The sequence below is a fragment of the Equus przewalskii genome, chromosome 2 (genome assembly GCF_037783145.1).
Source record: "Equus przewalskii isolate Varuska chromosome 2, EquPr2, whole genome shotgun sequence".
NCBI classification, from domain to species: Eukaryota; Metazoa; Chordata; class Mammalia; order Perissodactyla; family Equidae; genus Equus; species Equus przewalskii.
Genome location: NC_091832.1, coordinates 34627782 through 34655149, shown reverse-complemented (window position 1 = coordinate 34655149; position 27368 = coordinate 34627782). Strand labels below are relative to the sequence as shown.

The 27368-nt window shown below is 55.5% G+C and overlaps 4 protein-coding genes across 6 annotated transcripts; 2 read left to right on the top strand and 2 right to left on the bottom strand.

Annotated features, from left to right (window-relative positions):
- Window positions 1-3: 3 nt before the first annotated feature.
- Window positions 4-5936, top strand: LOC103565817 (mRNA turnover protein 4 homolog). Of its 2 annotated transcripts, none has more exons than XM_008541980.2 (8): window positions 4-259; window positions 2178-2236; window positions 3155-3258; window positions 4209-4290; window positions 4530-4597; window positions 4859-5010; window positions 5398-5474; window positions 5579-5936. In XM_008541980.2, exons 1-8 carry the CDS (start codon window positions 232-234, stop codon window positions 5726-5728), a joined length of 720 nt encoding a protein of 239 aa, XP_008540202.1. In that variant the 5' UTR covers window positions 4-231; the 3' UTR covers window positions 5729-5936. The 2 variants fall into 2 exon arrangements, with proteins under 2 accessions (XP_008540202.1, XP_070466883.1); XM_070610782.1 differs by having other exon boundaries at window positions 120-259; window positions 3133-3258.
- Window positions 5937-6860: 924 nt separating this feature from the next.
- Window positions 6861-14442, bottom strand: LOC139081980 (aflatoxin B1 aldehyde reductase member 3-like). Of its 2 annotated transcripts, none has more exons than XM_070610779.1 (7): window positions 14253-14442; window positions 11037-11224; window positions 10741-10845; window positions 9882-9978; window positions 9552-9651; window positions 8094-8223; window positions 6861-7261 (listed from the first exon to the last, which is right to left on the bottom strand). In XM_070610779.1, exons 1-7 carry the CDS (start codon window positions 14440-14442, stop codon window positions 7094-7096), a joined length of 978 nt encoding a protein of 325 aa, XP_070466880.1. In that variant the 3' UTR covers window positions 6861-7093. The 2 variants fall into 2 exon arrangements, with proteins under 2 accessions (XP_070466880.1, XP_070466879.1); XM_070610778.1 differs by lacking the exon at window positions 14253-14442 and adding an exon at window positions 13605-13953.
- LOC139081981 (mRNA turnover protein 4 homolog) lies at window positions 14113-16157 on the top strand. The gene is made up of 5 exons (XM_070610783.1): window positions 14113-14686; window positions 14752-14819; window positions 15080-15231; window positions 15619-15695; window positions 15800-16157. Exons 1-5 carry the CDS (start codon window positions 14672-14674, stop codon window positions 15947-15949), a joined length of 462 nt encoding a protein of 153 aa, XP_070466884.1. The 5' UTR covers window positions 14113-14671; the 3' UTR covers window positions 15950-16157.
- A 923-nt stretch (window positions 16158-17080) lies between these two features.
- Window positions 17081-24294, bottom strand: LOC103545409 (aflatoxin B1 aldehyde reductase member 3-like). Its single transcript, XM_070610780.1, has 7 exons — window positions 23778-24294; window positions 21205-21392; window positions 20939-21043; window positions 20079-20175; window positions 19749-19848; window positions 18312-18441; window positions 17081-17481 (listed from the first exon to the last, which is right to left on the bottom strand). Exons 1-7 carry the CDS (start codon window positions 24013-24015, stop codon window positions 17314-17316), a joined length of 1026 nt encoding a protein of 341 aa, XP_070466881.1. The 5' UTR covers window positions 24016-24294; the 3' UTR covers window positions 17081-17313.
- Window positions 24295-27368: the final 3074 nt, after the last annotated feature.

Sequence of the window (27368 nt, the reverse complement as noted above, 5' to 3'; positions counted from 1 at the left end):
CGTAGAGTTGGGACCGCACGCGAGGCCCTGGGTGAGGAGCTCAGGACTCGGAGTTCCCCGGACGCGCGGGAAGTCGCCCTGGAGACCCGGAGAAGAGCGCAGGCGGCGGGCCGCAGCGCAGATTGAGTCAGGCACGCGCGAGGGCAGCCCCCGAGGGCCATCCCAGAGGCCCCCGCGCCGTCGGGGTCCTAACAGGCTGCCCCGGCTTCCGCTGCACGTGGCTGCAGAGCGATGCCCAAATCCAAGCGCGACAAGAAAGGTTGGCGAAGGGGACTTTGGGACCCGGTGGGGAGTGCCACTGGCTGGTTGTCAGCTGCGGTGGGGGCTTCGAAAGGACAGAATGGGACGCCGGGACCTCCGCAAGGAGCTCCGTGGGCTCGCTGCGAGCTGGGATGGGGCCTTCCGGGCGGCGGGAGCACCGGCGGGGGCTGGAGGCTGGTCGGGTCAAGGGAGCGGAGACTGCTTTGCCCGGCATCCAGAGCTCTTCCAGAGCCAACTGAGCCGGGAAACAGCCTCTGAACGCCCAAGCTGCGCCCGATCTCGTTCTGGTCCACCCCTCCGACCTCAGCCTTTTCTCAGCTTTCTGGGCTCCCTCCACCCTGGCCGCCTTGCCTTTCCTTCAGCACAGGCTTGTTCTCTGGCTGTTTTTACTTGCAGTTCCTTCTGACTGGAGTGCTTCTGCTCTGATCTTCGCATAGCTGGCTCTTTCTCAGTTGTCATTTCGTTCATAGGGCACTTCCTAAGGAAGCATTCCTGATTACCTTTTACTGTGGTGGCTTCCCTCTCACCTCGGCTCTCTAGCAGATTCACTCAACAAATATTTAGGGGCCTGACACACTTTAGGCGTTGGAGGAAGCAACAGTTACAACAAGGAAGGCCTAGAACACTCATTGAGCTTAATATTTTAGTCATGGGAAATATATCCCCCCAAAATACGAAAAGTCGAATAAATGAAGTCGGATAATGATAAGTCCCATGGAGAAAAAGTGAGAGGAAGAGGTGATAGTATTTTATATAATGTGGCCAGAGAAGGTCTCTCTGATGAGGGTAACACATGAGCCAGAGGTCCTGAAACAGAAGCATGTTTGATACGTTGTGGGACAAGAAGCCAGTGTGGCTGGAGCAGGGTGAGCAAAAAGAAGGGAGAAGAATTGGGCCGAGTGGGCAGGCTTTAAAAGCCTTTGCAAGGAATTGATTTTCACGCCCAGGTGAAACAGGATGAGAGAGCCTGAGCAGAGGAATGATGTGGTTTAAGTTTACTTTTAAAAGTAAAAGTAGCTCTAGTTGTCATGTTGAGAATAGGCTGGGGAAGGTAGGAGCAGTGGGCAAGGATGGAAGTAGTGAGACCAGCAGTAATCCAAGAGAGCACGATGCTGACTTGGTCCTCACTTGTAGCTGTGGAAATGATGGGCCATGGAGAGCTGTATTTTGTTTTCCCTCCTGTGCTGCACTTGCCCCTGACTGGTGTGATTACCTTTCTGTGTGTAATGCATGTGTGCCTTGTGAAGAGGCACTGTGAGTGCCAATCAGGATGAATAAGAGGTGGCCCCCTCCTAGGGGCACCCAGGGCTTTGCATTTGATGCTGTGTTTAGTGTGGAATGACTGGGTTCTGTGGGGGGAGTACTGGTCAGATTTGGCAAATGCCAAACCCCTCTGGGTAAAGGACAAAATTGGGCCCCAGTAAAGGTGTTTGTCTCCCCCCAGAGAGGCACTGCTGCACCTGTGGGTCCAAACTGCAAAACAAGGTGTGGCAGAGGAGATACAGTCCCCAGACTCATCATTCCATGCAGAGGCCAGCCAGAGATGGTCTCTGTGCACCTTGGCCAAGAGCAGAAAGGGACTGAGTCGGCCAGCAAGCTAGGTGTGCCACTGAAAGCACTCCAAAAGCAGGAACAAGTCCCGTCCCCACACATCAGGAGGGGTTTTTAGGTTAGCCTAAGAATGCTAAGGAGCACCTAGTTTGTCTAAGCAACAGAAAATATCAAGGGATCTCCAGGCTCAGGAACACTGGAGAGTAGGCACTCTGAGGACCCTGGGAATAGCCTTGCATGCCAGAATAGTGGCGCCTTTCCTCAGACTGGCTTGGGCCAGCTGAGCTACCTAAGGATAGAAGAAAAAGTCCCCAGGGCATCCAGGTTTGTCTCTCATCATCTCTCCTTTTTCTTCTTTGTATTAGTTTCCTTAACCAAAACTGCCAAGAAAGGCTTGGAACTGAAGCAGAACCTGATAGAAGAGGTAAGAGCTTGTTCTTTTTATTTTCCCAGACCTTGTGTTTGGTTTATAAAGGTGGGTGTAGGGCTGCCTGTCAGGGAAACGTACTGTTAAAAAAACACCAGCTGCCAATCCAGGCCTTTTTCCTCTAGCAGCAGCATCAGCAAAACCTCCCACAGCAGCGAGTCCCAGTTTTGATTGAGCTCTTACTCTGTGTCCTGCTCTGTGCTGAGAGTTTCACATGTGTCATTCCACTCCATCCTCACAGCATCCCCATGGGGTAGATGGGAGGTGACGTTATCGCTGTTGTGCAGGTGGGTAGCTGAAGCTCACAGAGCTCAGTTAGCCTGCCCAGTGTCAGAAAGCTGGGGAGTTGCCAGTTACAGGTAAATGCACCAACCCGCTGTCTGCACTGCTTCGGGCTGCGGGCTGGGTGGGAGCAGCATCTTCTCCTGCACAAAGATTCTGTTTTCTTGAGACCACCTTATCATGGCCGCACCCAGCAACGGGGGCAGAGCAGGGCCGATGAGCTGCCTCCCCTTATGAGTAAATAACGGCTTTCTGTGTTTCCGTGTAGCGGGAGCCTTCCTAGTATAACTGAGTACTTCCAGGTTGTCAACAACTAACACACAAGGCAAAGAGAGGTGGCAGATTCCACTGTTGGCCACAGATAAGTCAGAAATTTGGGAGGACTGGGATCTTGACCCATGGCTCAGCTTGCCCTGCACTTTGGAGTCACACCTGCTTTGCCTCAGGGGAGCCGGTCCTTAGTGATCCTGGCTTCAGTGGTGGAGGTGAGGAGGAGACAGCCACAGTAGAGGCCTGCAGCTCCAGACTTCCACAGTTGTAGAATTTAGAGCAGATTCTTTCCCATCTGGGGCCAGAGTATTGCCCAACTCGTCCTGCGCCTTGAACTCCAGAGCCTCATGAATTGTCCCGCAGCTTCGGAAATGTGTGGACACGTACAAGTACCTTTTCATCTTCTCTGTGGCCAACATGAGGAACAGCAAACTGAAGGACATCCGGAACGCCTGGAAGCACAGCCGGTGAGCAGTCAGTGGGACGAGGGCCCTTTGGAGTGGGAAGAGGCCAGGCTGCTCTCAAATATGGGGCAGGTATTGACCCTTAGGTACCTGGTACCTTAATAAGGACAAAATGCCACTCCCGCTGAGGGACACTTATTAACTGTTAAAGCTGGTGTTGCACTGAGCTCCTTGGGGGATAGGACTTGGTAATTGCTCAGGGAATGTCTGAGCAGTGATCCCTCCAGAAGAGGCTCCCTTGACCCTGGGGTCTGATCCTTTTAGGAACATCTCAGTTTTAGAATGTCAGTGCACTCATGCGCTGCGTAACAACTTTTCAGTCAGCAACAGACCCCGGATGTGACGCTGATCCCGTAAGATTAGTACCATGTAGCCCAGGTGTGTAGTAGGCTATACCATCTAAGTATGTGTAAGTACACTCTAAGGTGTTGACACAACAACACAATGCGCCTAATGACGCATTTCTCAAAACATATCCCCATTGTTAAGTGACACATGACTATATGTGCTATGGGATGCACACAATGACTTGAGAACAGGCTGCACGAGCCATGTGGCAAGTACCTATCCTTGGGCTGGATTTATGACAGTGCTGGTGGTAACTCTGGTCGTCTCTTGCTGGGTCAGCTCTGGTTCAGACCATTAAATGTGCCTCTTCTGCACATCCAGATGGGGCGGGGAGGGGGGCAGGCTCACATAACAGTGACAGTGGGGCTGCTAGACAAAATATTGTGAATGTCGAGGTCTGTGGGGAGGAAAAATAATGAAAGGGACCCTGGGCTGGGGACAGAGAGCGGGCAGGGATGTGAGGAAGAAGTGGGAGACTCAGGCCACGCCTCCTGCTACAACAGCTGGGCCTGGGCTCTGGCTCCGAGGACTGGAGCTGGTTCCCATTAAATGCAAGGAGGGCCAGGCAGGGCACTCCATTCATGGACCTCTCTTTTTCTCTGTAGGATGTTCTTTGGCAAAAACAAAGTGATGATGGTGGCCTTGGGTCGAAGCCCGTCTGACGAGTACAAAGACAACCTGCACCAAGTGAGGCTGGCGCTTACAGGAGGGGCTGGGGCCAGGGCGCGCGGGATCAGGGAGGGCGACACCTGGCTTAAGGCTCTGGTTGTCCTTTAACCTCCATACACACAGTAGTACCCTTCCCAGCTGTGACAACCAAAAATATCTACAGATGTTGCCAGATGTTCCCTGCGAAGGGGTGCAAAATTGTCCCCAGTTGAGACCCACTGCTCTGTGACCGAGCCCACCCTGCTTTCGTTTCCTAGGTCAGCAAGAAGTTGAGGGGGGAAGTTGGTCTCCTTTTCACCAATCGCACTAAGGAGGAAGTGAACGAGTAAGTGTTTTGAGGAGTGGTGAGGATTCCAGGAAAGGAATAATCCCGAGACTTTATACAGTGGAGGCATCAAGGAAAAACCTGTTCCTAGACCCCTGTTACTGCGTCTCTACTCTCTAGGACGGTGCTCCAGGCTGGCTGCCGGCCAGCAGCGGAGGTGGACTGGGAGGGGGCCGAGGCAAGGCCCAGGGGGAGCCTGACTTCAGGGGGCTAGTGGGCCAGTCAAAAGCCTCCCCTCCTACCACTTCTCTTCCCCCTCAGGTGGTTCACGAAATACACAGAGATGGACTATGCCCGAGCTGGGAACAAAGCAACTTTCACTGTGAGCCTGGAGCCGGGGCCCCTGGAGCAGTTCCCCCACTCCATGGAGCCACAGCTGAGGCAGCTGGGCCTGCCCACTGCCCTCCAGAGAGGTATGGGGAAGTCCCTGGAGCTGAAGGGTTACAGCTTAGAGGCCAGGAGCACAGGCTTCCAAGCCCACAGGCTGCTCTCCCCTCCCTGGCTGAGCAGGTTGTTTCTGCCAGCCTCCTTTCTCTCATGGGAAAATGGGGCTGGGAGTGCCCACCTCACAGCTGGGGGCAAAGTGGATGGTGACTTGGAGCCAGAACACAGCACTGCGGGGCAGGAGGGAGGCAGTCCCTGCCCTGAAGACCCTCCCGGCAGCTGAGGTGCTGACGGGTCCCTACCCTGGCGTGTACTGGAGTTGGGGGAGGGGTGGCCAGCCAGGTTCCTCCCAGCTCTGGGCAGCCGGCAGGAAGCTCTGTGTCAGAACTAACTGCTTGGGGCTCCCTTCTCTGCAGGTGTGGTGACCCTGCTGTCTGACCACGAGGTGTGCAAGGAGGGCGACGTGCTGACCCCAGAGCAGGCCCGTGTCCTGGTGAGTCGGCCCCTCCAGGCATCTGCAGGCTGTGCAGGCGGGGCCCCAGACACTTCTGGTCACCCACGCTCCTCCTGACTCTTGCTGCCCTTTGTCTCTCGCAGAAGCTTTTTGGGTATGAGATGGCCGAATTCAAGGTGACCATCAAATACATGTGGGATGCACAGTCTGGAAGGCTCCAACAGATGGGAGATGAGTTGCCAGAGAGCGCGTCCGAGTCAGAAGAAGAATCAGAGGAAGAAGATGACGGCTGATGGGACTGGGGACCGAGGGGCTCCCAGCCAATCCAAGCGTCATGTCGCCTGGACCCCGGGACCGCCGCCCTTCCCGGGGGACAGCAGTCATTTTGCTGTGGATCAAGACAAGGGAGGGCGATAGGGACAGACTGTTGTTCTATAAAGAATAAAACTGTCACCAGGGTGTCTCCCTGTAGACAGCAAAAGCGATGTCCCTCAAAAACAAGGCCTTTGGGTTTGGCCTTTTCTTTGGATTCCCAGGGTTCCCACTGTTCACCTCACAGCCAGCTTCCAGCACTGGCTCCCGCATGTCCACATCGGCCATGCAGCTCTGGGGACATGAGAGCAGCCAGCAGGGCTGGGCCTTCTCCCTTCTGGCCCTCGGTGCCCCTTGCCGGAAATGGGGATTTGCTGAGAACAGGCCCCCTGCCTGCACTTGGCTGCCCTACTCACGTGCACACGCACACACTCCTAAGCCAGGGCTGAGGGTCACAGGGGACTAGAAGACAGGAGGCTTCTGCTGAGACAAGAGCGAAGCCACCGCTGAAGTGGAGAGTGTGTGTTGAAAATGTCACCCAGCGTCCTGGGAGGTTTTCTTCTTTTTTTTTGTTCCTTTTTCTCCCCAATGCCCCTCAGTACATAATTGTATATTCTTCATTGTGGGTCCTTCTACTTGTGGCATGTGGGACGATACCTCGGCGTGGTGTGATGAGCAGTGCCATGTCCGCGCCCAGAATTCGAACCAATGAAACACTGGGCCACCTGCGGTGGAGCGCACTAACTTAACCACTCGGCCACGGGGCCAGCCCCCTGGGAGGTTTTATTCTCGGTGCTGACTCTGCTGGTAGGTTTCTGCCCTAGCTGATCTGTTTGTAAATGTTCAGTGAGGGCGTTTCTGAAGGAGAGAAGATCCACGTCGCAGTGCTTGTGTGGCCCCCTTTCTCTGTCATGTGTAGGAGAGTGAGGGCCACCAGCAGCCCTGCTGTCAGGATCAGGCTGGCTTCAGGACAGGAGGCTGGGGAGGCCCCACCCACTGCCTCTGCCCTTTGAAGATGAGTCCACTCCTGCCCCCTTCTCCCCAAGCCCTCGGGAAAGACAGGCGACGGGCTGCGGGCAGCAGAGGAAACAAATCACCACTTTCCCTCTGGGCTGGGGCTGCGGCCAGGTAGAGAGGCTGCTTTATTCACACAGGAAACAAGTAGATCGCAGCCCCTGCCTTTTCACATGGGAGGGCAACTGTGAGGATTGCAAGAATATAGGCAGTAGACAGCTCGTGAACAGGGATGATGCGGAAAGACGAGGCTAAATTGCTTAATGCCAGAACTGGCCAGGGCGAGAGGACGAAAGAGGTGACAGGCAGAGGGTGCCCTGGGGCACCTCAACTCAGAAGTATATGAAGTAATTGGGAGATTCCTCAGCAACCAGGTTCCAGGCCTCATCGAAGGCCTGCACGACGGCCGGCTCCAGGGGCCCCTCCTCAGCCGCTGCCAAGTTCTGTGCCAACTGCTCCAGGTTGGACATGCCCAGGATGACCGCGTCCCCGTGAGCACCCTGCAAAGGGGCACGGCCAGGGGTCAGGACACTAATGCACAGAGACTCCAGAAACACACTTGCCATGCCAGCCTCGCCCCTGCCAAGAGTTGAGATCTGACGTCTGTTTATGCCCTCTATTGTTCCAGAAAGAACTTATATTGCCTTCAAACAGCTCTAAACTGTGCCAAAAAGTGACATCAGCAGACAGACCTGAGTTAGAGCCACTCTCCTCAGCCGCTTGGCAGCTGGGTAGACGTGGCTTGCTTACCGGAGCTCTCTCAGCTTCAGACTTCTTTACTGTGCAGGATGATTCCAGGAATTAAAATTTTGTGAAGTCCTTTGGTTCAGGCCTGGCACTTAACAGGCCTGCTCAACAAAGGGGAGCCATTGGTATATGATGCCCAGGCCCGCTGAAGGGGTCAGGGAACCATGGGGCAGCAGGGAGAGGGGGCATCCCCGCCAGGTGAACAGAGTGGATGGCCAGGGAGGGAACTAATGCCAGGGGACAACAGCATGCAGGGTTCAGAGTCACAGCTGTGCTCACGCCCTGCCACAAGCAGCCGAGGGACTTGGCAAAGGGAAGAAGTGTCTGTGAGCGAGTGGCCTCAAATGTAGAAGTGGGATAACCACACTTAATAGGAGCAAGAATGTGTCTAATCTGGCACTTAAGAAACTTCTCTAGGAACAGGATTTCCACCCAAAAGAACTAGGCCATGGGGAAACTGCAGAGGAGGAAAAGGAGTAATCTCAGAAGTCCCCCAATAATTAGGAGCCTCTCCTTGCTTCCAGTCCCCCTCTACCCTCCAAAAGGGAACGGCGGGAGCCAAGCCTGCAGGGACAATGGGCTTACCTGGAGCTGGGAGTGGTGGTACATCCACCTGAGGACGGCCGAGGTCATGCTGGGGGCGCTGGGTCCATAAGCAGCCTGCAGGGCCTTCTCCATCATGGCGATGGCCTGGAAGTGGGGTTCCTTCCAGTAGCTGAGTAGATGGGGAGGGGGACACGGGTCAGTACCATGGGGCCAGTCCAGGGAGCCGCCCCAGGCCAGTGCCTGGGGCACTGAGGGGCCAGCGTCTCCTCGTGGAGGTTTCACTTCCTTGCTTGGCAGAATGCAGGTGGCTTTCTGGGCCCTTCATCAGGCTGTTGTTTTGCAGTCCGGTGGTGGGAGTAGAGGGGATGCCGTGGGCAAGAACCCTTAGACTTATCGTGCTCACCAGATGTGAACAACGGGACTCCTGAATCAGGACCCAGGAGCAGCTACAGCACCACATCTGTGAGCCCCGGTCACAGACTGGACCCTCGACCAGTCCTGGCTCTGGCCTCGGCTGAGCCACCTGCCTTCACTTGTCTCACCTGCTCAGTGAGGAAAGGACACGCACCATGACAGAACCATACACTGAATGCAACTCATAGAGGAGATGACGGACCTGATGATGCTTTATAAACTGACGAGCAGCTGGGGGGGCACCATCAGCCTGGATCTGATGTGGTGTGAAAGCTCCTTGAGAAACACTGCTTACGGTGACGGTCCATAAACCTGGCAGTGGTTCCCTGCAACTCTTGAGGAGGCAGGGGCTGGATTAGGATTTAAATCACAGCTGTGCACACACAGAGACTCCAAATATCACAAACTCCGCTGCTTCAAAAGCCCGCAGCCCTTTCCACAAACTCGCATCGAGTCTCTCACATGAAGCCTGGTTTGTTGCTCTCCTCCATTAAAGAGAAGATGCCACAGGGAAGGAAGCTGTAAGAGTCTAGAATCGTCCCGCCAAGCGCCGTGTGGAAAGGGGGCTATTCCCTGGGAACAAGCACTGTGTTACTTTGATAAACTTTTCAGAATTTAGAAAGTGAAAAAGAAGGAGGAACGCTGTTTCCAGGGCAGCTTGCCTATCCCTTTCGACACTGAGGACAATTTTATTCCCAAGAGTTTACAAAACTAAGACTCCTTGGCCCAAGGAGACAGGGCCACCTAGTTGTGGGGCGGCAGCACGACCCAGGGTTCCCAGGTTCCAATCCAAGGTCCCCTCCCGCTGTGGGCAGGGGGAGTCTTCCCAGGGAGAGACACAGGGTTGCAGACCTGGCACAAGGCCCAGGGCTCCACATTCCCAATCGAGGCCCCTAATCCCTCCCAGAGACACGGAATATTCAGGGAGAGAGAGGGGGGCTCGGTAGAACGGATGGGAATGCAGGGGCCTAAATCTGCGCAGCAGTGGGAGTCCTCGCCCCAAGAAAGCAGCCCCAGGGGCTCCCTATGTCATGCTAAGGGGACCCAGGTTACCTCCCGCACTGACGCAGACCCCCAGCTCACCGATTCCTGTAGAACTCAGCCCACTTATGACCAAAGAAGCGGCCCGCAGGCTGTTTCCCGTCCTTGACCTCGTACTTGTACTTGCCGGTCAGCAGGCCCCCTGCGGGAAGGCTGCAATCAGACCCGCTGGCCCGCACTGCGCCCAGAGGCTGCTCTGGACTGGGGGGGATGGTGGGGGACCCTGGAGGGATGGAGGACAGCCCAGCCTCTGGTCACACCTCTCCCTCCTTCCCAGGTCCTGGACCTGGATTTCCGGTCAGGAGTAGGCAGACACAGGACAGGGCCAGGAACGCCCTCCCCCAGGGGAGCCCGCCCCACTGCAGCCCGTACCAGCCAGAGGGTTGTAGGCGTAGAACCTCAGTCCAAAGTGCCTCAGGCAGGGGAAGAGCTCCGTCTCCACCCGTCGGGTGAGGGCGTTGTACACACCCTGCACATAGAGGCATCAGCTAGAGAGGGTGTGGTTGCCAAGGGGAGGGACCCCAAATTGTCCCTTGGAGAACCTCAGGTCAGACCCTAACAATCCCAGGATATTGACAATCAGGGCACATACTTAGTGGTGGTGGGGGAGGGGGCTAGTGCCCATGGAAAATTCATTCATTCAGCCAACATTTCTGAGCACCGATGACGGGCTGGACATGGGACTTCCATCCAGGAGCCAAAAGGACAAGGCCCCTACGCTGAGGATTTAATAGCAAGGTACAGTGTAGACAAGGATCCCCAAGAACAGAGGCAATGACGACACACTGCTAGGTTCTGTGACGAGTGCCTGGCTCCAAGCAGCTGCAGGAACGTGTGCTGAACGAATGAGCAGGAGACAAGCAGAGCCTGACATGTCAGGCTCCACTGGGGTGTGGGGGAAGGCTTCGAGAGGGAGAAGCATCCAGTGAGCCTGAGCACTTCTGCCAGGGGACAAGGGGGCAGTGCTCCAGACTAGGTGCAGCGCGAGGAAGTGGGAGGGATGGACAAGGGGCCCATGCAGGCGGGAAGAAGAGCCCGGGCCAGAGCAAGCACGTGCCTGCTGGCCAGGCTGAGAAGCTTGCACATGACCCTGTGGCCACCTGGGAGCTGCCTACAGGCTGTGAGTAGGGGAGGGGCTGCCATGTAGATGGCACGGGGCAGTAGGAAGGGCCCAAGGACCCCGGGATGAGCAGGCGCCCTGAGACGGAGGCCTCTGCAGCCCGGCCCTCACCTGGTACACGGTGGGCACGATCCAGCCATTGCTCTTGCAGAGGGTGCAGATCTCAGCCACCTCCCAGGCGGCATAGTTGGAGAGGCCCAGCTCCACAAACTTGCCCTGCAGGGGAGGCAGCGGTCACATCCCACTGCGGCCCGGGACACCAAGAAGGGTAAACAGTGGGGAGGGGGGGACCCGGGGACTGGCGACAGACCCCACTCTGGGACTGCCCTGGTGTCTCCACTCTCCTGGGTAGCGACAGGGCAAGGAGAGAAGCAGCAGAGCTCCTCCGAAGCTCAGGGGGCCCTCACCTCCTGGTGCAGCTGGTGGCAGGCACGCAGCGTCTCCTCCACGGGGGTGCTATGGTCCGGCAGGTGCAGGTAAAAGAGGTCCACCCGGGGACACTGCAGCCGCTTCAGTGACGTCTCCAGCTGGAACCGGACACAGTCAGGCTTCAGGGAATTTTCACCCACTGGATTGGCCTTGGTGGCGATTTTCACTTTGGGAGGAGAGAGATGGAAGTTGAGGCCAGTTTACCAAACACTGCGAAGGGTCTAGTGTAATGGTTAAGAGACAGACCAGGGTTCACGTCCCAGCTCTGCCATTACTAGCGCTGTGACCTTGACCAAGTTACTTAACCTCTCTGAGCCTCAATCCCCCCAACTGTTTAAATTGAGTGATGATGGTACTATCTCACACGGAGGTACCGATGATTGATGAAAACACAGAAGGACATGCTCATTATGATAACGTGCTAACAGTATCACTGCCACCAGGCAGATGGATGCACCAGACCTACAGGAACCTAGCGCTGGGTCCCTGCCCTCGAGGACTCACTGTCTAAGGGCACCTACACAGTAAGCGAGGCAGAGATACACGCGAGGGGGCAGAGGCGCCCAGAGCAGAGTCGTGAGGCCCGCCGGGAGTTCAGGGATGACTTTCCTTAAAACCAGAGTCTGAGTCTCCCAGGGAAAGTCAGGGGCCCCCCAGAGGCAAGGACGTGGCAAGTGAGGAGCCGGGCCTGAGACTCCATGGATCTAGCACACCTGGTCCAGGGGGACACGAGGCAGCAGAAGGGGCCAGCCAGGTGCAAGGGTCTTGAGGGCACCCCAGGGAATCGGGACTTTAGGGGGCCATGGGGAGCCTCTGAGCACTTTTCAGCCAGGGAGCTAATTGGTCAGCTCTGCACTTTTGAAAGATGACTCAACGAAGCCCAAAGAAGCCCAGGGCAGGTCTGGAATCGGGCAGAGCAGCAGGGAGAGACTGCGCAGGAACTCAGGAAGACGTGCAAGAGGCCTCCTCTCGGGACCAGAGAAGGAAAGGCAGGGATGCGTTAGAGCAACGTCCCACGGAGAAAAGGCCCGGGTTCTGCCACCTGTGCGAGTCGGGGACTAAGCACTCTTCTCCCTGCCCCCCAGCGAGAGTCCTAGGTGATGCCACTAGTGGGTGACAGGGGCCCTCCCTGCCCTTTTCATGCTCAGAAAGTCAGCTCGCAGGCCAAAGGGCAGGCAGTCGACTCCTGGACACAGGGGAGGGCGCAGGCTGAGGACCACTCACTTGCAAGTTTTCCATCCCACCACCTCCTCAGCCTGGGCCCCCAGCCCTTCTGATGTGAATCGAACCTGAGGTTTAAGGAGCTGGGCCCAGCCAGCTGAGGCCTGAAGGAGGGTTGCAGAAGAAAAAACAAGCAGAAAGAAGATCAGAGTTGTCACGGAGAGGCAAGCAGGTGATCTAGAAAGAGTGAGACACCGAGAGGCATGCACATTCCCGTTTCGTTCCCGATGTGCCATGCTGTGAGTCACAGGACAAACCGAGCAGGACTCTCCCAGGAGAGAGGGCCAAGAGCCTCTGAGAGCGCTGGCCAGTGCGCTAATCGACACTAACAACAGCCATAACAGTAACAGTAACACGCCCACGGGCAGCCAGGGTCGTCAGCCGTTCAAGTGGCCAGTGGTGGAGGAAGGACATTCCCCTCCGCCACACACCATCCCCACTTAGCTACACCCACCTGCTCCAACACCCTGGGCACTCATATCTCCCCACCTTTGCACACCCACTGCCCACGCCCACAGGCAGGAATGCCCTTTCACCTCTTACTCCTGGCAAACTCCTATCAGTTCTTCAAGGTCCAAGGTTCCCTGTTCTGAGCTTTCTTCCACAGCCCCTCCCAGGAAGTGCTCCCTCTGCCGGCATCCTCAGCCAGCTCCAGAATCTGAGCTCCCTGGATCCCGTTAGTGTCAATTTCCTTTCTACAGCGTCAGAGGGAGGCTGGCACAGAGAGGGCAGTTAGTCACCGTGCCACCCCACTCCCCCATTCGCCAGGCGGAAGCACTGCCAAATGAACAGAGCACCCAGAGCTCCACGGAGCAAAGTCTAGGGCCCAGAGCAGCGAGGAAGCCGATCCCCCACCGGTCCCAAATCCTGATCCGGGCTGTGCCAGGGAATGCCAGGGCTGTAAGGGCAGGGTTGCTGCATATCAGGCCAGAACGGGGTACAAGCCAGGCACGGGAACAGGGGCCAGGACTGCACAGCACCAGACCCAAGGTTCGCAGTGTCCCCTAGAAGGGCTAGCCAAGTCGGTCCCAGCTAGACCACAGAGGGGACGCTGCTGCAGGGAGGCTCCTGAGCTGCCTTCTCCAAGGGAACAGAGGAAAGGAGTCAGGACAAAGCCCTGGCCGGCTGATCAGGTCTAAATGTGGACGAGGCCTGAGGAGCTGGGGTTCACAGAGCTGCAGGGTGGCCAGGGGTGCATGGCGCCCTGGGAGGGGGCGAAGGGGTCGGTCCTGACCGCGACAGGTGCACGGCTGGGGCCGGGTCAGCGCTGCACCGTGCCGGGGGAGGTCAGGGGCCGGTCGGGGTGGGGGGGCGTCAGGCCACACCTTTGCAGTCGCCACCGCCCAGCCCGAGCCCCAGGCCGCCCAGGATGGTCTCGGACTGGCCGTCGCTGTAAACGAAGGCCGTGTCTATCTCGGTGTGACCGCGCTCCAGGAAGGCGCGCACGGCCGCGGCGCTGGCGGGCGCGTCCAAGCTGGTCCCCATCCCCATGGCGCCCAGTACGGTGGCGGGTCGGACCCCGGCGCCCGAGGCGGCCCGCGGCGTAGACAGCAGCCGAGACATGACGGCGGCAAGACACTCGGACAGCAGGGGAGACGGCTCAGCAGTAGGCGTCAGTAGCCTGCCCCGGAGCCGGGCTCTGCTTTAACAGAGGGCGCCGGACCCGCCCACGGGGCGCTGGGGGCAGAGGGCAGGGGGAGCAGGGGGCAGACAGAGGTTTTTGCTGAGTCATCGAGTAAGTGTAAGTTCAACTACAAGACAATGTGCGCGGTCCCCACGCCCCCGGCTCCCGCCCAGCCTGGAGGCCGGGCTGCGCTGCCACCGCGTAAGGGCGGGAGGGCTGTGGCCTCGGGCGAGTGACCTGGGTCTTGGCCGCAGGTCCGGGATGGGTGAGCCTGTTCCGAGAGTTGCCAGCGCACCCAAGGCTCAGGGCTGGGACTCCCGCGGACTCCCTGCCAGGTCTCCCCACCTACCTTGGCTTGGCACCTGAACCGTCCAGGGTCCCTGTGCCCCCTGGGAGGGGGCTTTCCCCAGTGCTCCAGGTCCTGAAATGAAGCCTTGGCTCAGGAGTGGTGGCCCTGGAGGCTGTGCGGCTGCCGTGCGCTGCCAGAGGTCGGCTCTGTGCTGCTGTCCTTGGCACTTGCCGAAAGCTCCAGCCTGCATCCCTGTGCAAGGACATGTTACAGTGTTAGAGGAATAGAACTGTTAGCCTCTAATTCTGTGTCCAAGCGAAGATGCCTTTCAAACATGAGGGCTAAATGAAGACTATGTTCAGACAAACTAAGGTGGAGAGAATTCCCAGTAGCAGTCTTTCACCGTGGGAAATATTTGAAAAAATTCTCTAGACGGTGGAAATTTGGATTTACACCGAGAAAGATGAAGAGTGCCGGGAATGGTAAATTTGTGGGTAAGTATAAAAATCCTATTCTCATTTTTCCCTGTGACCGAGCCGACCCTGCTTTTGTTTTCTAGGTCAGCAAGAAGTTGAGGGGGGAAGTTGGTCTCCTTTTTACCAATCGCACTAAGGAGGAAGTGAACGAGTAAGTGTTTTGAGGAGTGGTGAGGATTCCAGGAAAGGAATAATCCCGGGACTTTATACAGTGGAGGCATCAAGGAAAACCTGTTCCTAGACCCCTGTTACTGCGTCTCTACTCTCTAGGACGGTGCTCCAGGCTGGCTGCCGGCCAGCAGCGGAGGTGGACTGGGAGGGGGCCGAGGCAAGGCCCAGGGGGAGCCTGACTTCAGGGGGCTAGTGGGCCAGTCAAAAGCCTCCCCTCCTACCACTTCTCTTCCCCCTCAGGTGGTTCACGAAATACACAGAGATGGACTATGCCCGAGCTGGGAACAAAGCAACTTTCACTGTGAGCCTGGAGCCGGGGCCCCTGGAGCAGTTCCCCCACTCCATGGAGCCACAGCTGAGGCAGCTGGGCCTGCCCACTGCCCTCCAGAGAGGTATGGGGAAGTCCCTGGAGCTGAAGGGTTACAGCTTAGAGGCCAGGAGCACAGGCTTCCAAGCCCACAGGCTGCTCTCCCCTCCCTGGCTGAGCAGGTTGTTTCTGCCAGCCTCCTTTCTCTCATGGGAAAATGGGGCTGGGAGTGCCCACCTCACAGCTGGGGGCAAAGTGGATGGTGACTTGGAGCCAGAACACAGCACTGCGGGGCAGGAGGGAGGCAGTCCCTGCCCTGAAGACCCTCCCGGCAGCTGAGGTGCTGACGGGTCCCTACCCTGGCGTGTACTGGAGTTGGGGGAGGGGTGGCCAGCCAGGTTCCTCCCAGCTCTGGGCAGCCGGCAGGAAGCTCTGTGTCAGAACTAACTGCTTGGGGCTCCCTTCTCTGCAGGTGTGGTGACCCTGCTGTCTGACCACGAGGTGTGCAAGGAGGGCGACGTGCTGACCCCAGAGCAGGCCCGTGTCCTGGTGAGTCGGCCCCTCCAGGCATCTGCAGGCTGTGCAGGCGGGGCCCCAGACACTTCTGGTCACCCACGCTCCTCCTGACTCTTGCTGCCCTTTGTCTCTCGCAGAAGCTTTTTGGGTATGAGATGGCCGAATTCAAGGTGACCATCAAATACATGTGGGATGCACAGTCTGGAAGGCTCCAACAGATGGGAGATGAGTTGCCAGAGAGCGCGTCCGAGTCAGAAGAAGAATCAGAGGAAGAAGATGACGGCTGATGGGACTGGGGACCGAGGGGCTCCCAGCCAATCCAAGCGTCATGTCGCCTGGACCCCGGGACCGCCGCCCTTCCCGGGGGACAGCAGTCATTTTGCTGTGGATCAAGACAAGGGAGGGCGATAGGGACAGACTGTTGTTCTATAAAGAATAAAACTGTCACCAGGGTGTCTCCCTGTAGACAGCAAAAGCGATGTCCCTCAAAAACAAGGCCTTTGGGTTTGGCCTTTTCTTTGGATTCCCAGGGTTCCCACTGTTCACCTCACAGCCAGCTTCCAGCACTGGCTCCCGCATGTCCACATCGGCCATGCAGCTCTGGGGACATGAGAGCAGCCAGCAGGGCTGGGCCTTCTCCCTTCTGGCCCTCGGTGCCCCTTGCCGGAAATGGGGATTTGCTGAGAACAGGCCCCCTGGCTGCACTTGGCTGCCCTACACAAGTGCACACGCACACACTCCTAAGCCAGGGCTGAGGGTCACAGGGGACTAGAAGACAGGAGGCTTCAGCTGAGACAAGAGCGAAGCCACCACTGAAGTGGAGAGTGTGTGTCAAAATGTCACCCAGCGTCCTGGGAGGTTTTCTTCTTTTTTTTTGTTCCTTTTTCTCACCAATGCCCCTCAGTACATAATTGTATATTCTTCATTGTGGGTCCTTCTACTTGTGGCATGTGGGACGATGCCTCGGCGTGGTGTGATGAGCAGTGCCATGTCCGCGCCCAGAATTCAAACCAATGAAACACTGGGCCACCTGCGGTGGAGCGCACGAACTTAACCACTCGGCCACGGGGCCAGCCCCCTGGGAGGTTTTATTCTCGGTGCTGACTCTGCTGGTAGGTTTCTGCCCTAGCTGATCTGTTTGTAAATGTTCAGTGAGGGCGTTTCTGAAGGAGAGAAGATCCACGTCGCAGTGCTTGTGTGGCCCCCTTTCTCTGTCATGTGTAGGAGAGTGAGGGCCACCAGCAGCCCTGCTGTCAGGATCAGGCTGGCTTCAGGACAGGAGGCTGGGGAGGCCCCACCCACTGCCTCTGCCCTTTGAAGATGAGTCCACTCCTGCCCCCTTCTCCCCAAGCCCTCGGGAAAGACAGGCGACGGGCTGCGGGCAGCAGAGGAAACAAATCACCACTTTCCCTCTGGGCTGGGGCTGCGGCCAGGTAGAGAGGCTGCTTTATTCACACAGGAAACAAGTAGATCGCAGCCCCTGCCTTTTCACATGGGAGGGCAACTGTGAGGATTGCAAGAATATAGGCAGTAGACAGCTCGTGAACAGGGATGATGCGGAAAGACGAGGCTAAATTGCTTAATGCCAGAACTGGCCAGGGCGAGAGGACGAAAGAGGTGACAGGCAGAGGGTGCCCTGGGGCACCTCAACTCAGAAGTATATGAAGTAATTGGGAGATTCCTCAGCAACCAGGTTCCAGGCCTCATCGAAGGCCTGCACAACGGCCGGCTCCAGGGGCCCCTCCTCAGCCGCTGCCAAGTTCTGTGCCAACTGCTCCAGGTTGGACATGCCCAGGATGACCGCGTCCCCGTGAGCACCCTGCAAAGGGGCACGGCCAGGGGTCAGGACACTAATGCACAGAGACTCCAGAAACACACTTGCCATGCCAGCTATGGCCTTGCCAAGAGCACGGATCTGATGTCTGCTTTTGCCCTCTATTGTTCCAGAAAGAACGTGTATTGCCCTCAGACAGCTCTAAACCGTGCCGCCACAGTCTCATCAGCAGACAGACCTGAGTTAGAGCTACTCTCCTCAGCCTCTTGGCAGCTGGGTAGACGTGGCTTGCTTACTTGAGCTCTCTGAGCTCCAGACTTCTTTACTGTGCAGGGTGATTCCAGGAATTAGAATTTGGTGAAGTCCTTTGGTTCAGGCCGGGCACTTAACAGGTGCTCAAGAAAGGGCAGCCATTGGTATATGATGTGCGGGCCAGACGAAGGGGTCAGGGAACCATGGGGAGGCAGGGAGAGGGGGCATCCCCATCAGGGGCACAGAGTGGATAGCCAGGGACAGAACTAATGCCAGTGGACAACAGCATGCAGGGTTCAGAGTCACAGCTGTGCTCACGCCCTACCACAGGCAGCCGAGGGACTTGGCTAACGGAAGAAGTGTCTGTGAGCGAGTGGCCTCAAATGTAGAAGTGGGATAACCACACTTAATAGGAGCAAGAATGTGTCTAATGTGGCACTTAAGAACCTTCTCTAGGAACAGGATTTCCACCCAGAGACCTATGCCATGGGGAAAGTGCAGAGGAGGAAAAGGAGTAATCTCAGAAGTCCCCCAATAATTAGGAGCCTCTCCTTGCTTCCAGTCCCCCTCCACCCTCCAAAAGGGAACGGCGGGAGCCGAGCCTGCAGGGACGATGGGCTTACCTGGAGCTGGGAGTGGTGGTACATCCACCTGAGGACGGCCGAGGTCATGCTGGGGGCGCTGGGTCCATAAGCAGCCTGCAGGGCCTTCTCCATCATGGCGATGGCCTGGAAGTGGGGTTCCTTCCAGTAGCTGCGTAGATGGGGAGGGGGACACGGGTCAGTACCATGGGGCCAGTCCAGGGAGCCACCTGGGGACTGAGGGGCAGCGTCTCCTCGTGGAGGTTTCACTGCCTTGCTTGGCAGAATGCAGGTGGCTTTCTGGGCCCTTCATCAGGCTGTTGTTTTGCAGTCCGGTGGTGGGAGTAGAGGGGATGCCATGGGCAAGAACCCTTACACTTATCGTGCTCACCAGATGTGAACAGCGCGACTCCTGAATCAGGACCCAGGAGCAGCTACAGCACCACATCTGTGAGCCCCGGTCACAGACTGGACCCTCGACCAGTCCTGGCTCTGGCCTCGGCTGAGCCACCTGCCTTCACTTTCTGACCTGCTCAGTGAGGAAAGGACACATGCCATGCCAGCCCCAGAAACTGAATGCGACTCATAGAGGAGATAATGGACCTGATGATGCTTTATAAACTGACGAGCAGACAAGGTGGAAACCATCAGCCTGGATCCTCCAGCGTGAGGCCCAGGCCCTGGTGGTGTGAAAGCTCCTGGAGAAACACTGCTTAGAGTGACGGTCCCTAAACCTGGCTGCTGTTCCCAGAAACTCTTGGGGGATGTGGGGGCTGGATGAGGATTTAAATCACAGCTGTGCACACACAGAGACTCCAAATATCAAACACTCCACCGCTTCAAAAGCCCGCGGCCATTTCCACTAACTCGCATCGAGTCTCTCGCATGAAGCCTGGTTTGTTGCTCTCCTCTATTAGAGAGAAGATGCCAGAGGGAAGAAAGCTGTAAGAATCTAGAATCGTCCCTCTGAGGAGCGCCATGTGGAAAGGAGGCTATTCCCTGGGAACAAGCACTGTGTTACTTTGATAAACTTTTCAGAATTTAGAAAGTGAAAAAGAAGGAGGAACGCTGTTTCCAGGGCAGCTCGCCTATCCCTTTCGACACTGAGGACAATTTTATTGCCAAGAGTTTACAAAACTAAGACTCCTTGGCCCAAGGAGACAGGGCCACCTAGTTGTGGGGTGGTAGCATGACCCAGGGTTCCCAGGTTCCAATCCAAGGTCCCCTCCCGCTGTGGGCAGGGGGAGTCTTCCCAGGGAGAGACACAGGCTTGCAGACCTGGCACAAGGCCCAGGCTCCACATTCCCAATCGAGGCCCCTAATCCCTCCCAGAGACACACAGAATATTCAGGGAGGGGAAGGGGCCTCAGTCAAACAGATAGGAATGCAGGGGCCCCAAGAAAGCAGCCCCAGGGACGCCCTATGTCATGCTAAGGGGACCCAGGTAACCTCCTGCACTGATGCAGACCCCCAGCTCACCGATTCCTGTAGAACTCAGCCCACTTATACCCAAAGAAGCGGCCCGCAGGCTGTTTCCCGTCCTTGTCCTCATACTTGTACTTGCCGGTCAGCAGGCCCCCTGCGGAAAGGCTGCAATCAGACCCGGTGGCCCGCACTGCACCCAGAGGCTGCTCTGGACTGGGGGGGGATGGTGGGAGACCCCGGAGGGATGGAAGACAGCCCAGCCTCTGGTCACACCCGCCCTGCTTCCCAGGTCCTGGACCTGGATTTCCGGTCAGGAGTAGGCAGACACAGGACAGGGCCAGGAACGCCCTCCCCCAGGGGAGCCTGCCCCACTGCAGCCCGTACCAGCCAGAGGGTTGTAGGCGTAGAACCTCAGTCCAAAGTGCCTCAGGCAGGGGAAGAGCTCCGTCTCCACCCGTCGGGTGAGGGCGTTGTACAAGCCCTGCATGTATAAGGACCAGGTGGAGTGGGTGCCCATGCCCAGAGGTGGGACCCCAAATTGCTCCTTGGAGAACCTCAGGTCAGACCCTAACAATCCCAGGATATTGACAATCAGGGCACATACTTAGTGGTGGTGGGGGAGGGGGCTAGTGCCCAAGGAAAATTCATTCATTCAGCCAACATTTCTGAGCACCGATGACAGGCTGGACATCGGACTTCTAACCAGGAGCCCAAAACACAAGGCCCCTACGCTGAGGATTTAATAGTGAGGTAGAGCGTAGACAGGGATCCTCGAGAACAGAGGCAATGACGACACACTGCTAGGTTCTGTGACCAGTGCCTGGCTCCAAGCAGCTGCCCGAGCATGTGCTGAACGAATGAGCAGGAGACAAGCAGAGCCTGACATGACAGGCTCCAATGGGGTGGGGAAGGCTTCAAGAGGGAGAGAAGCATCCAGTGAGCCTGAGCACTTCTGCCAGGGGACGAGGGGGCAGTGCTCCAGGCTGAGGTGCAGGGTGAGGAAGCAGGAGAGACACACAAGGGGCCCATGCAGGTGGGAAGAGGAGTCCGGGCTGGAGCGAGCACATGCCTGCTGGCCAGGCTGAGGAGCTTGCACATGACCCTGCGGCCACCTGGGAGCCACCTGCAGGCTGTGAGTAGGGGAGGGGCTGCCATGTGGATGGCACAGGGGCAGCAGGAGTGGCCCAGGAATGCCGGGATGAGCAGGCGCCCTGAGATGGAGGCCTATGCAGCCTGGCCCTCACCTGGTACACGGTGGGCATGATCCAGCCATTGCTCTTGCAGAGGGTGCAGATCTCAGCCACCTCCCAGGCGGCATAGTTGGAGATGCCCAGCTCCACAAACTTGCCCTGCAGGGGAGGCGGCGGTCACATCCCACCCCAGCAGGAGAGCTGCAAGGGAGACCGGGATGGGACGCCGAGAGGGGGTCTGTCCCCAGCTCCACTCTCCTGGGTAGTGACAGGGCAAGGAGAGCAGTGAGCTCCTCCCAAGCTCAAGGGGCCGCCCTCACCTCCTGGTGCAGCTGGTGGCAGGCACGCAGCGTCTCCTCCACGGGGGTGCTTTGGTCGGGTGCATGCAGGTAGAAGAGGTCCACCCGGGGACACTGCAGCCGCTTCAGTGACGTCTCCAGCTGGAACCGAACACAGTCAGGCTTCAGGGTATTTTCACCCAGTGGATTGGCCTTGGTGGCGATTTTCACTTTGGGAGGAGAGAGATGGAAGTTGAGGCCAGTTTACCAAACACTGCGAAGGGTCTAGTGTAATGGTTAAGACAGTCCTGGATTCATGTCCCAGCTCTGCAATTACTAGTAGGTCTGTGACCTATTAGTCTGTTACCTTTCCAAGTTACTTAACCTCTCTGAGCCTCAATACCCTCAACTGTAATTTGAGGGAGAATGGTACTATCTCATAGGGAGGTACAGACGATTGATGAGAACGCGGAAGGATGTGCTCATTATGATAACGTGCTAACACCATCACTGCCACCAGGCAGATGGATGCACCAGACCTACAGGAACCTAGCACTGGGTCCCTGCCCTCGAGGACTCACTGTCTAAGGGCACCTACACAGTAAGCGAGGCAGAGATACACGCGAGGGGGCAGAGGCGCCCAGAGCAGAGTCATGAGGCCCGCCGGGAGTTCAGGGATAACTTTCCTTAAAACCGGAGTCTGAGTCTCCCAGGGAAAGTCAGAGGCCCCCCACAGAGGCAAGGCCGTGGCAAGTGAGGAGCTGGGCCTGAGACTCCATGGATCTAGCACACCTGGTCCAGGTGGACGATGGGCAAGAGAAGGGGCCAGACCGGATGTGAGGGTCTTGAGGGCACCCCGGGGAATCTGGACTTTAGGGGGCCATGGGGAGCCTCTGAGCACTTTTCAGCCAGGGAGCTAAGTGGTCAGCTCTGCACTTTTGAAAGATGACTCAACGAAGCCCAAAGAAGCCCAGGGCAGGTCTGGAATCGGGCAGAGCAGCAGGGAGAGACTGCGCAGGAACTCAGGAAGACGTGCAAGAGGCCTCCTCTCGGGACCAGAGAAGGAAAGGCAGGGATGCGTTAGAGCAATGTCCCACGGAGAAAAGGCCCGGGTTCTGCCACCTGTGCGAGTCGGGGACTAAGCACTCTTCTCCCTGCCCCCCAGCGAGAGTCCTAGGTGATGCCACTGGTGGGTGACAGGGGCCCTCCCTGCCCTTTTCATGCTCAGAAAGTCAGCTCGCAGGCCAAAGGGCAGGCAGTCGACTCCTGGACACAGGGGAGGGCGCAGGCTGAGGACCACTCACTTGCAAGTTTTCCATCCCACCACCTCCTCAGCCTGGGCCCCCAGCCCTTCTGATGTGAATCGAACCTGAGGTTTAAGGAGCCGGGCCCAGCCAGCTCGGGCCTGAAGGAGGGTTGCAGAAGAAAAAACAAGCAGAAAGAAGATCAGAGTTGTCACGGAGAGGCAAGCAGGTGATCTAGAAAGAGTGAGACACCGAGAGGCATGCACATTCCCATTTCGTTCCCAATGTGCCATGCTGTGAGTCACAGGACAAACCGAGCAGGACTCTCCCAGGAGAGAGGGCCAAGAGCCTCTGAGAGCACTGGCCAGGGCGCTAATTGACACTAATAATAGCCAGTAACACTGCTGAGCCCACCCCAGGCACAGGTCCAGTCCTGAGCAGTTCAAGTGGCCAACGGTGGAGGAGGGACATTCCCCTCCCCCATACACCATCCCCACTTAGCTACACCCACCTGCTCCAACACCCTGGGCACTCACATCTCCCCGCCTTCACACACCCACTGCCCACGCCCACAGGCAGGAATGCCCTTTCACCTCTTACTCCTGGCAAACTCCTATCAGTTCTTCAAGGTCCAAGGTTCCCTGTTCTGAGCTTTCTTCCACAGCCCCTCCCAGGAAGTGCTCCCTCTGCCGGCATCCTCAGCCAGCTCCAGAATCTGAGCTCCCTGGATCCCGTTAGTGTCAATTTCCCTTTTACAGCGTCAGAGGGAGGCCGGCACAGAGAGGGAGGTTAGTCACCGTGCCACCCCTACTCCCAGATTCGCCAGGCAGAGGCACTGCCAACCAAACAGGGCACCCAGAGCTCCACGGAGAAAAGCCTACGGCCCAGAGCAGGGAGGAAGCCGATTGCCCGCCCATCCCAAATCCTGATCCGGGCTGTGCCAGGGAATGCCAGGGCGGTAAGGGCAGGGTTGCTGCAGATGGCCCGGAACGGGGCACAAGCCAGGCACGGGAACGGGGGCCGGGACTGCACAGCGCCAGACCCAATGCAGTGCCCTCTAGAAGGGCTAGCCAAGTCGGTCTCGGCTAGACCAGAGATGGGACGCTGCTGGAGGGAAGCTCCTGGGCTGCCTTCTCCAAGGGAACAGAGGAAAGGAATCAGGACAAAGCCCTGGCCGGCTGATCGGGTCTAAATGTGGATGAGGCCTGAGGAGCTGGGGTTCACAGAGCTGCGGGGTGGCCAGGGGAGCATGGCGCCCTGGGAGGGGGCAAAGGGGTCGGTCCTGACCGCGGCAGGTGCACGGCTGGGGCCGGGTCAGCGCTGCACGGTGCGGGAGGAGGTCAGGGGCTGGGCGCTGGGACCAGGCCATACCTTTGCAGTCGCCGCCGCCCAGCCCGAGCCCCAGGCCGCCCAGGATGGTCTCGGACTGGCCGTCGGTGTAAATGAAGGCCGTGTCTATCTCGGTGTGGCCGCGCTCCAGGAAGGCGCGCACGGCCGCGGCGCTGGCGGGCGCGTCCAAGCTGGTCCCCATCCCCATAGCGCCCAGCACGGTGGCGGGCCGGACGCCGGCGGCCGAGGCGGCCCGCGGCGTAGACAGCAGCCGGGACATGGCGGTGGCAAGACACTCGGACAGCAGGGGAGACGGCTCAGCAGTAGGTGACAGTAGCCTGCCCCGGAGCCGGGCTCTGCTTTAACAGACGGCGCCGGCCCCGCCCACGGGCGCTGGGGGCGGCTGCCAGGGGGAGCGAGGGGCAGACAGAGGTTTTTGCTGAGTCATCGAGTAAGTGTAAGTTCAACTACAAGACAATGTGCGCGGTCTCCATGCCCCGCGGCTCCCGCCGAGCTTCGAGGCCGTTCTGCGCTGCCACCGTGTAAGGGCCGGAGGGCTGTGGCCTCGGGCGGGTGACCTGGGTCTTGGCCGCAAGGCCGGGATGGGTGAGCCTGTTCCGAGAGTTGCCAGGGCACCCAAGGCTGAGGGCTGGGACTCCCGCGGACTCCCTGCCAGGTCTCCCCACCTCCCTTGGCTTGGCGCCTGAACTGTCCCGGGGTCCCTGTGCCCTCCGGGAGGGGGCTCTCCCAGGTGCTCCAGGTCCTGAAATGAAGCCTTGGCTCAGGAGTGGTGGCCCTCGAGGCTGTGCAGCTGCCGTGCGCTCCCAGAGGTCGGCTCTGTGCTGCTCTCATTGGCACTTGCGGAAAGCTCCAGCCTGCGTCCCAGTGCAAGGACATGTTACAGTGTTAGAGGAATAGAACTGTTAGCCTCTAATTCTGTGTCCAAGCGAAGACGCCTTTCAAACATGAGGGCTAAATGAAGACTATGTTCAGACAAACTAAGGTGGAGAGAATTCCCAGGAGCAGTCTTTTGCCATGGGAAATATTTGAAAAAGTTCTTTAGAGGGAAGGAAATTCAGATTTACAGCCCCCAAAATGAAGAGTACTGGGAATGGTGAACATGTGGGTTAATATAAAAGACTTTTTCTCCTGTGTAACCTTTTCAGATCATTGAGTTTTTATAAAGTTAAACATACGCTTCCCCTATGACTCAGCAAAAACCTATGTTCACACAGACATCTACACACAAGTGTTTATAGAGGCTTTATTTGTAACTTTCGAAACCTGGAAACCACCCAAGTGTCCCCCACCGGCAGAATGGGTAAATGAACTGTGCTGTATTCATACAATGGAGTGAATTCCTGGTAAACACAGTAACATGGATGAATCTCAACTGTTGAGCCTTTTCTCCAAAGGCTGCATACTGTGTGTTTCCACTTATACCACACTCCTGCCAAGGTAACAGTGAAGAGAAGCTGATCAGTGGTTACCAGGGGCTGCTGGTAGGAGGACAGAAGAATCACTGCTAGTTTTGTGGGGTGATGGAGCTGTTCCATATCTTGATGGTGATGGTAATTACATGACTACACATTCATCAAAACTTTCAGCCCTGTCCACTATAAAGGGTGAAATTACAACATGTATATCATATATTAACACAGAAATTGAAAAAGAAAGATATTTGGCTGTTTAAAGAAAAAATAATAATGGTGGATTGCTGTTTATTCTAAAAAGGTAGTTTGCAGCAAAGATAGAAGTAAAATATATGAAGACCAGAGCACAAAGGAAATGGGATGAAATGGCAGTAAACTGCTTTCAGGTTCTCGTAGTCTATGTGAACTGGTGTACTATTATTTGAAGGTGGACTGTGATAAGAATGTAAATCATTAACCTTAAAACAACCATTGAAAAAATGAAACAAAGAGTTATGGTTAATAAGGCAACAGTAGAGGTAAAATTAATCATAAAAAAATACTGAACTAAGCCAAAAGAAGGCAGATAAAGATAAAAAAAGAAACGAATGGATGGAGCACGTAGAAAACAAATAGCAAGATAAATTTAAGCAAATCATACCATAATTACATTAAATATAAATGATATAACACCTCCCAAGTAAAAGGCAGAGATAGAATGGATAAAAAAAGCAAAATCCAACTATATGGTAAGTGCTAGAAGCCCACTGAAATATATAAACAGAGATAGGTTAAAAGTAAAAGGATGGACCAAAAATACCTTGACAAAGCTAAGTAAAAGAAAATTGGAGTGGTTATATGAATATCAGACAAAGCAGATTTCAGAACAAAGAATACCAGCAAAGACAAATGGAAATTTCATAACAAAGAGGTTAATTAATCAAGAAGGCGTAGTACTCCTCAAGGTGTATGCACGTATGATGGAGCATCAGAATAAGTGAAAAGAATTGATATAACTAAAGAAGAAATAAACAAACATGCAATTGTAGCTGGAGATTTCAACACTGCGCCCTCCATACAGTCATGCATTGCTTATTGACGGGCGTTTGTTCTGAGAAATGCATGATTAGGCAGTTTTGTCATTCTGCAAACATCGTAAAGTATACTTACAAACCTGGATGGTGTAGTGTCCTACCCACCTCGGCTACACAGTACTAATCTTATGGTACCACTGTCATACATGCGGTCTGCAGTTGACCAAAACATCATCATTTGGCACATGACTGTAATTGTAGAACAGTAATTCATAACTGACAGAAACTCAATAAAGACATAGAAGACTTGAACAACTCTATTAATCACCTTAACATAATTAATATTAATAGAATAGCCAATAACAGCAGAATATTCATTCTCTTCAAGTGCACATTCACCAAGATGCACCATATTTGGGGTCATAAAACAAGTCAATAAATTTTAAAAGATTCAAGTGGTACAAAGGATGTCTCCAACTATATTAGTGTTAAACCAGAAATCAATAACAGAATGACTGATTTCTGGAAAAATCTCCAAGTATTTGCAAATTAAATAACACTTTTAAATAACCCAGGGATCAAAGAAGTAATCACAAGGGAAAGTTGAACATATTTTGAACTACATGAAAGTGGAAATAGAACATGTCAAATTTTGTGAGATGTGGCTAAAGTAGTGCCAAGAGGGAAATTTATAGCACTATGTGGACATATTATAAAAGAAGAAATGTTTCAAATCAGTGATCTAAGCTTCCACTTTAATAAACCGAAAAAAGAATAGCCAATTGAACCCAAAGTTAGAAGGAAGGAAATAATACAGATAAAAGCTAAAGTAAATGAAATAGAAAACAGAAAATCAATAAAACTAGAAGCAGTTTCTTTGAAAAGATCAATAAAACTGATAAACTTCTAGATAGACTGGTCAGGAATAAAAGCAAGAAGACACAAATTCTCTATTTCAGAAACAGTAGAAGAGACATCACTATAAATCTTACAGAAATGAAAATGATAATAAGACAATATTATGAATACCTCTAAGTTAATAAATTTGATAAATTAGATGAAATGGAAAAATTCCTTGAAAGACACAAACTGCCAAAGCCCATTCAAAAAGAAATAGATAACTTGAATCACATTGTATATATTAAAGACTTTGAATTCTTAATTTATAAAAACATTCCCACAAGGAA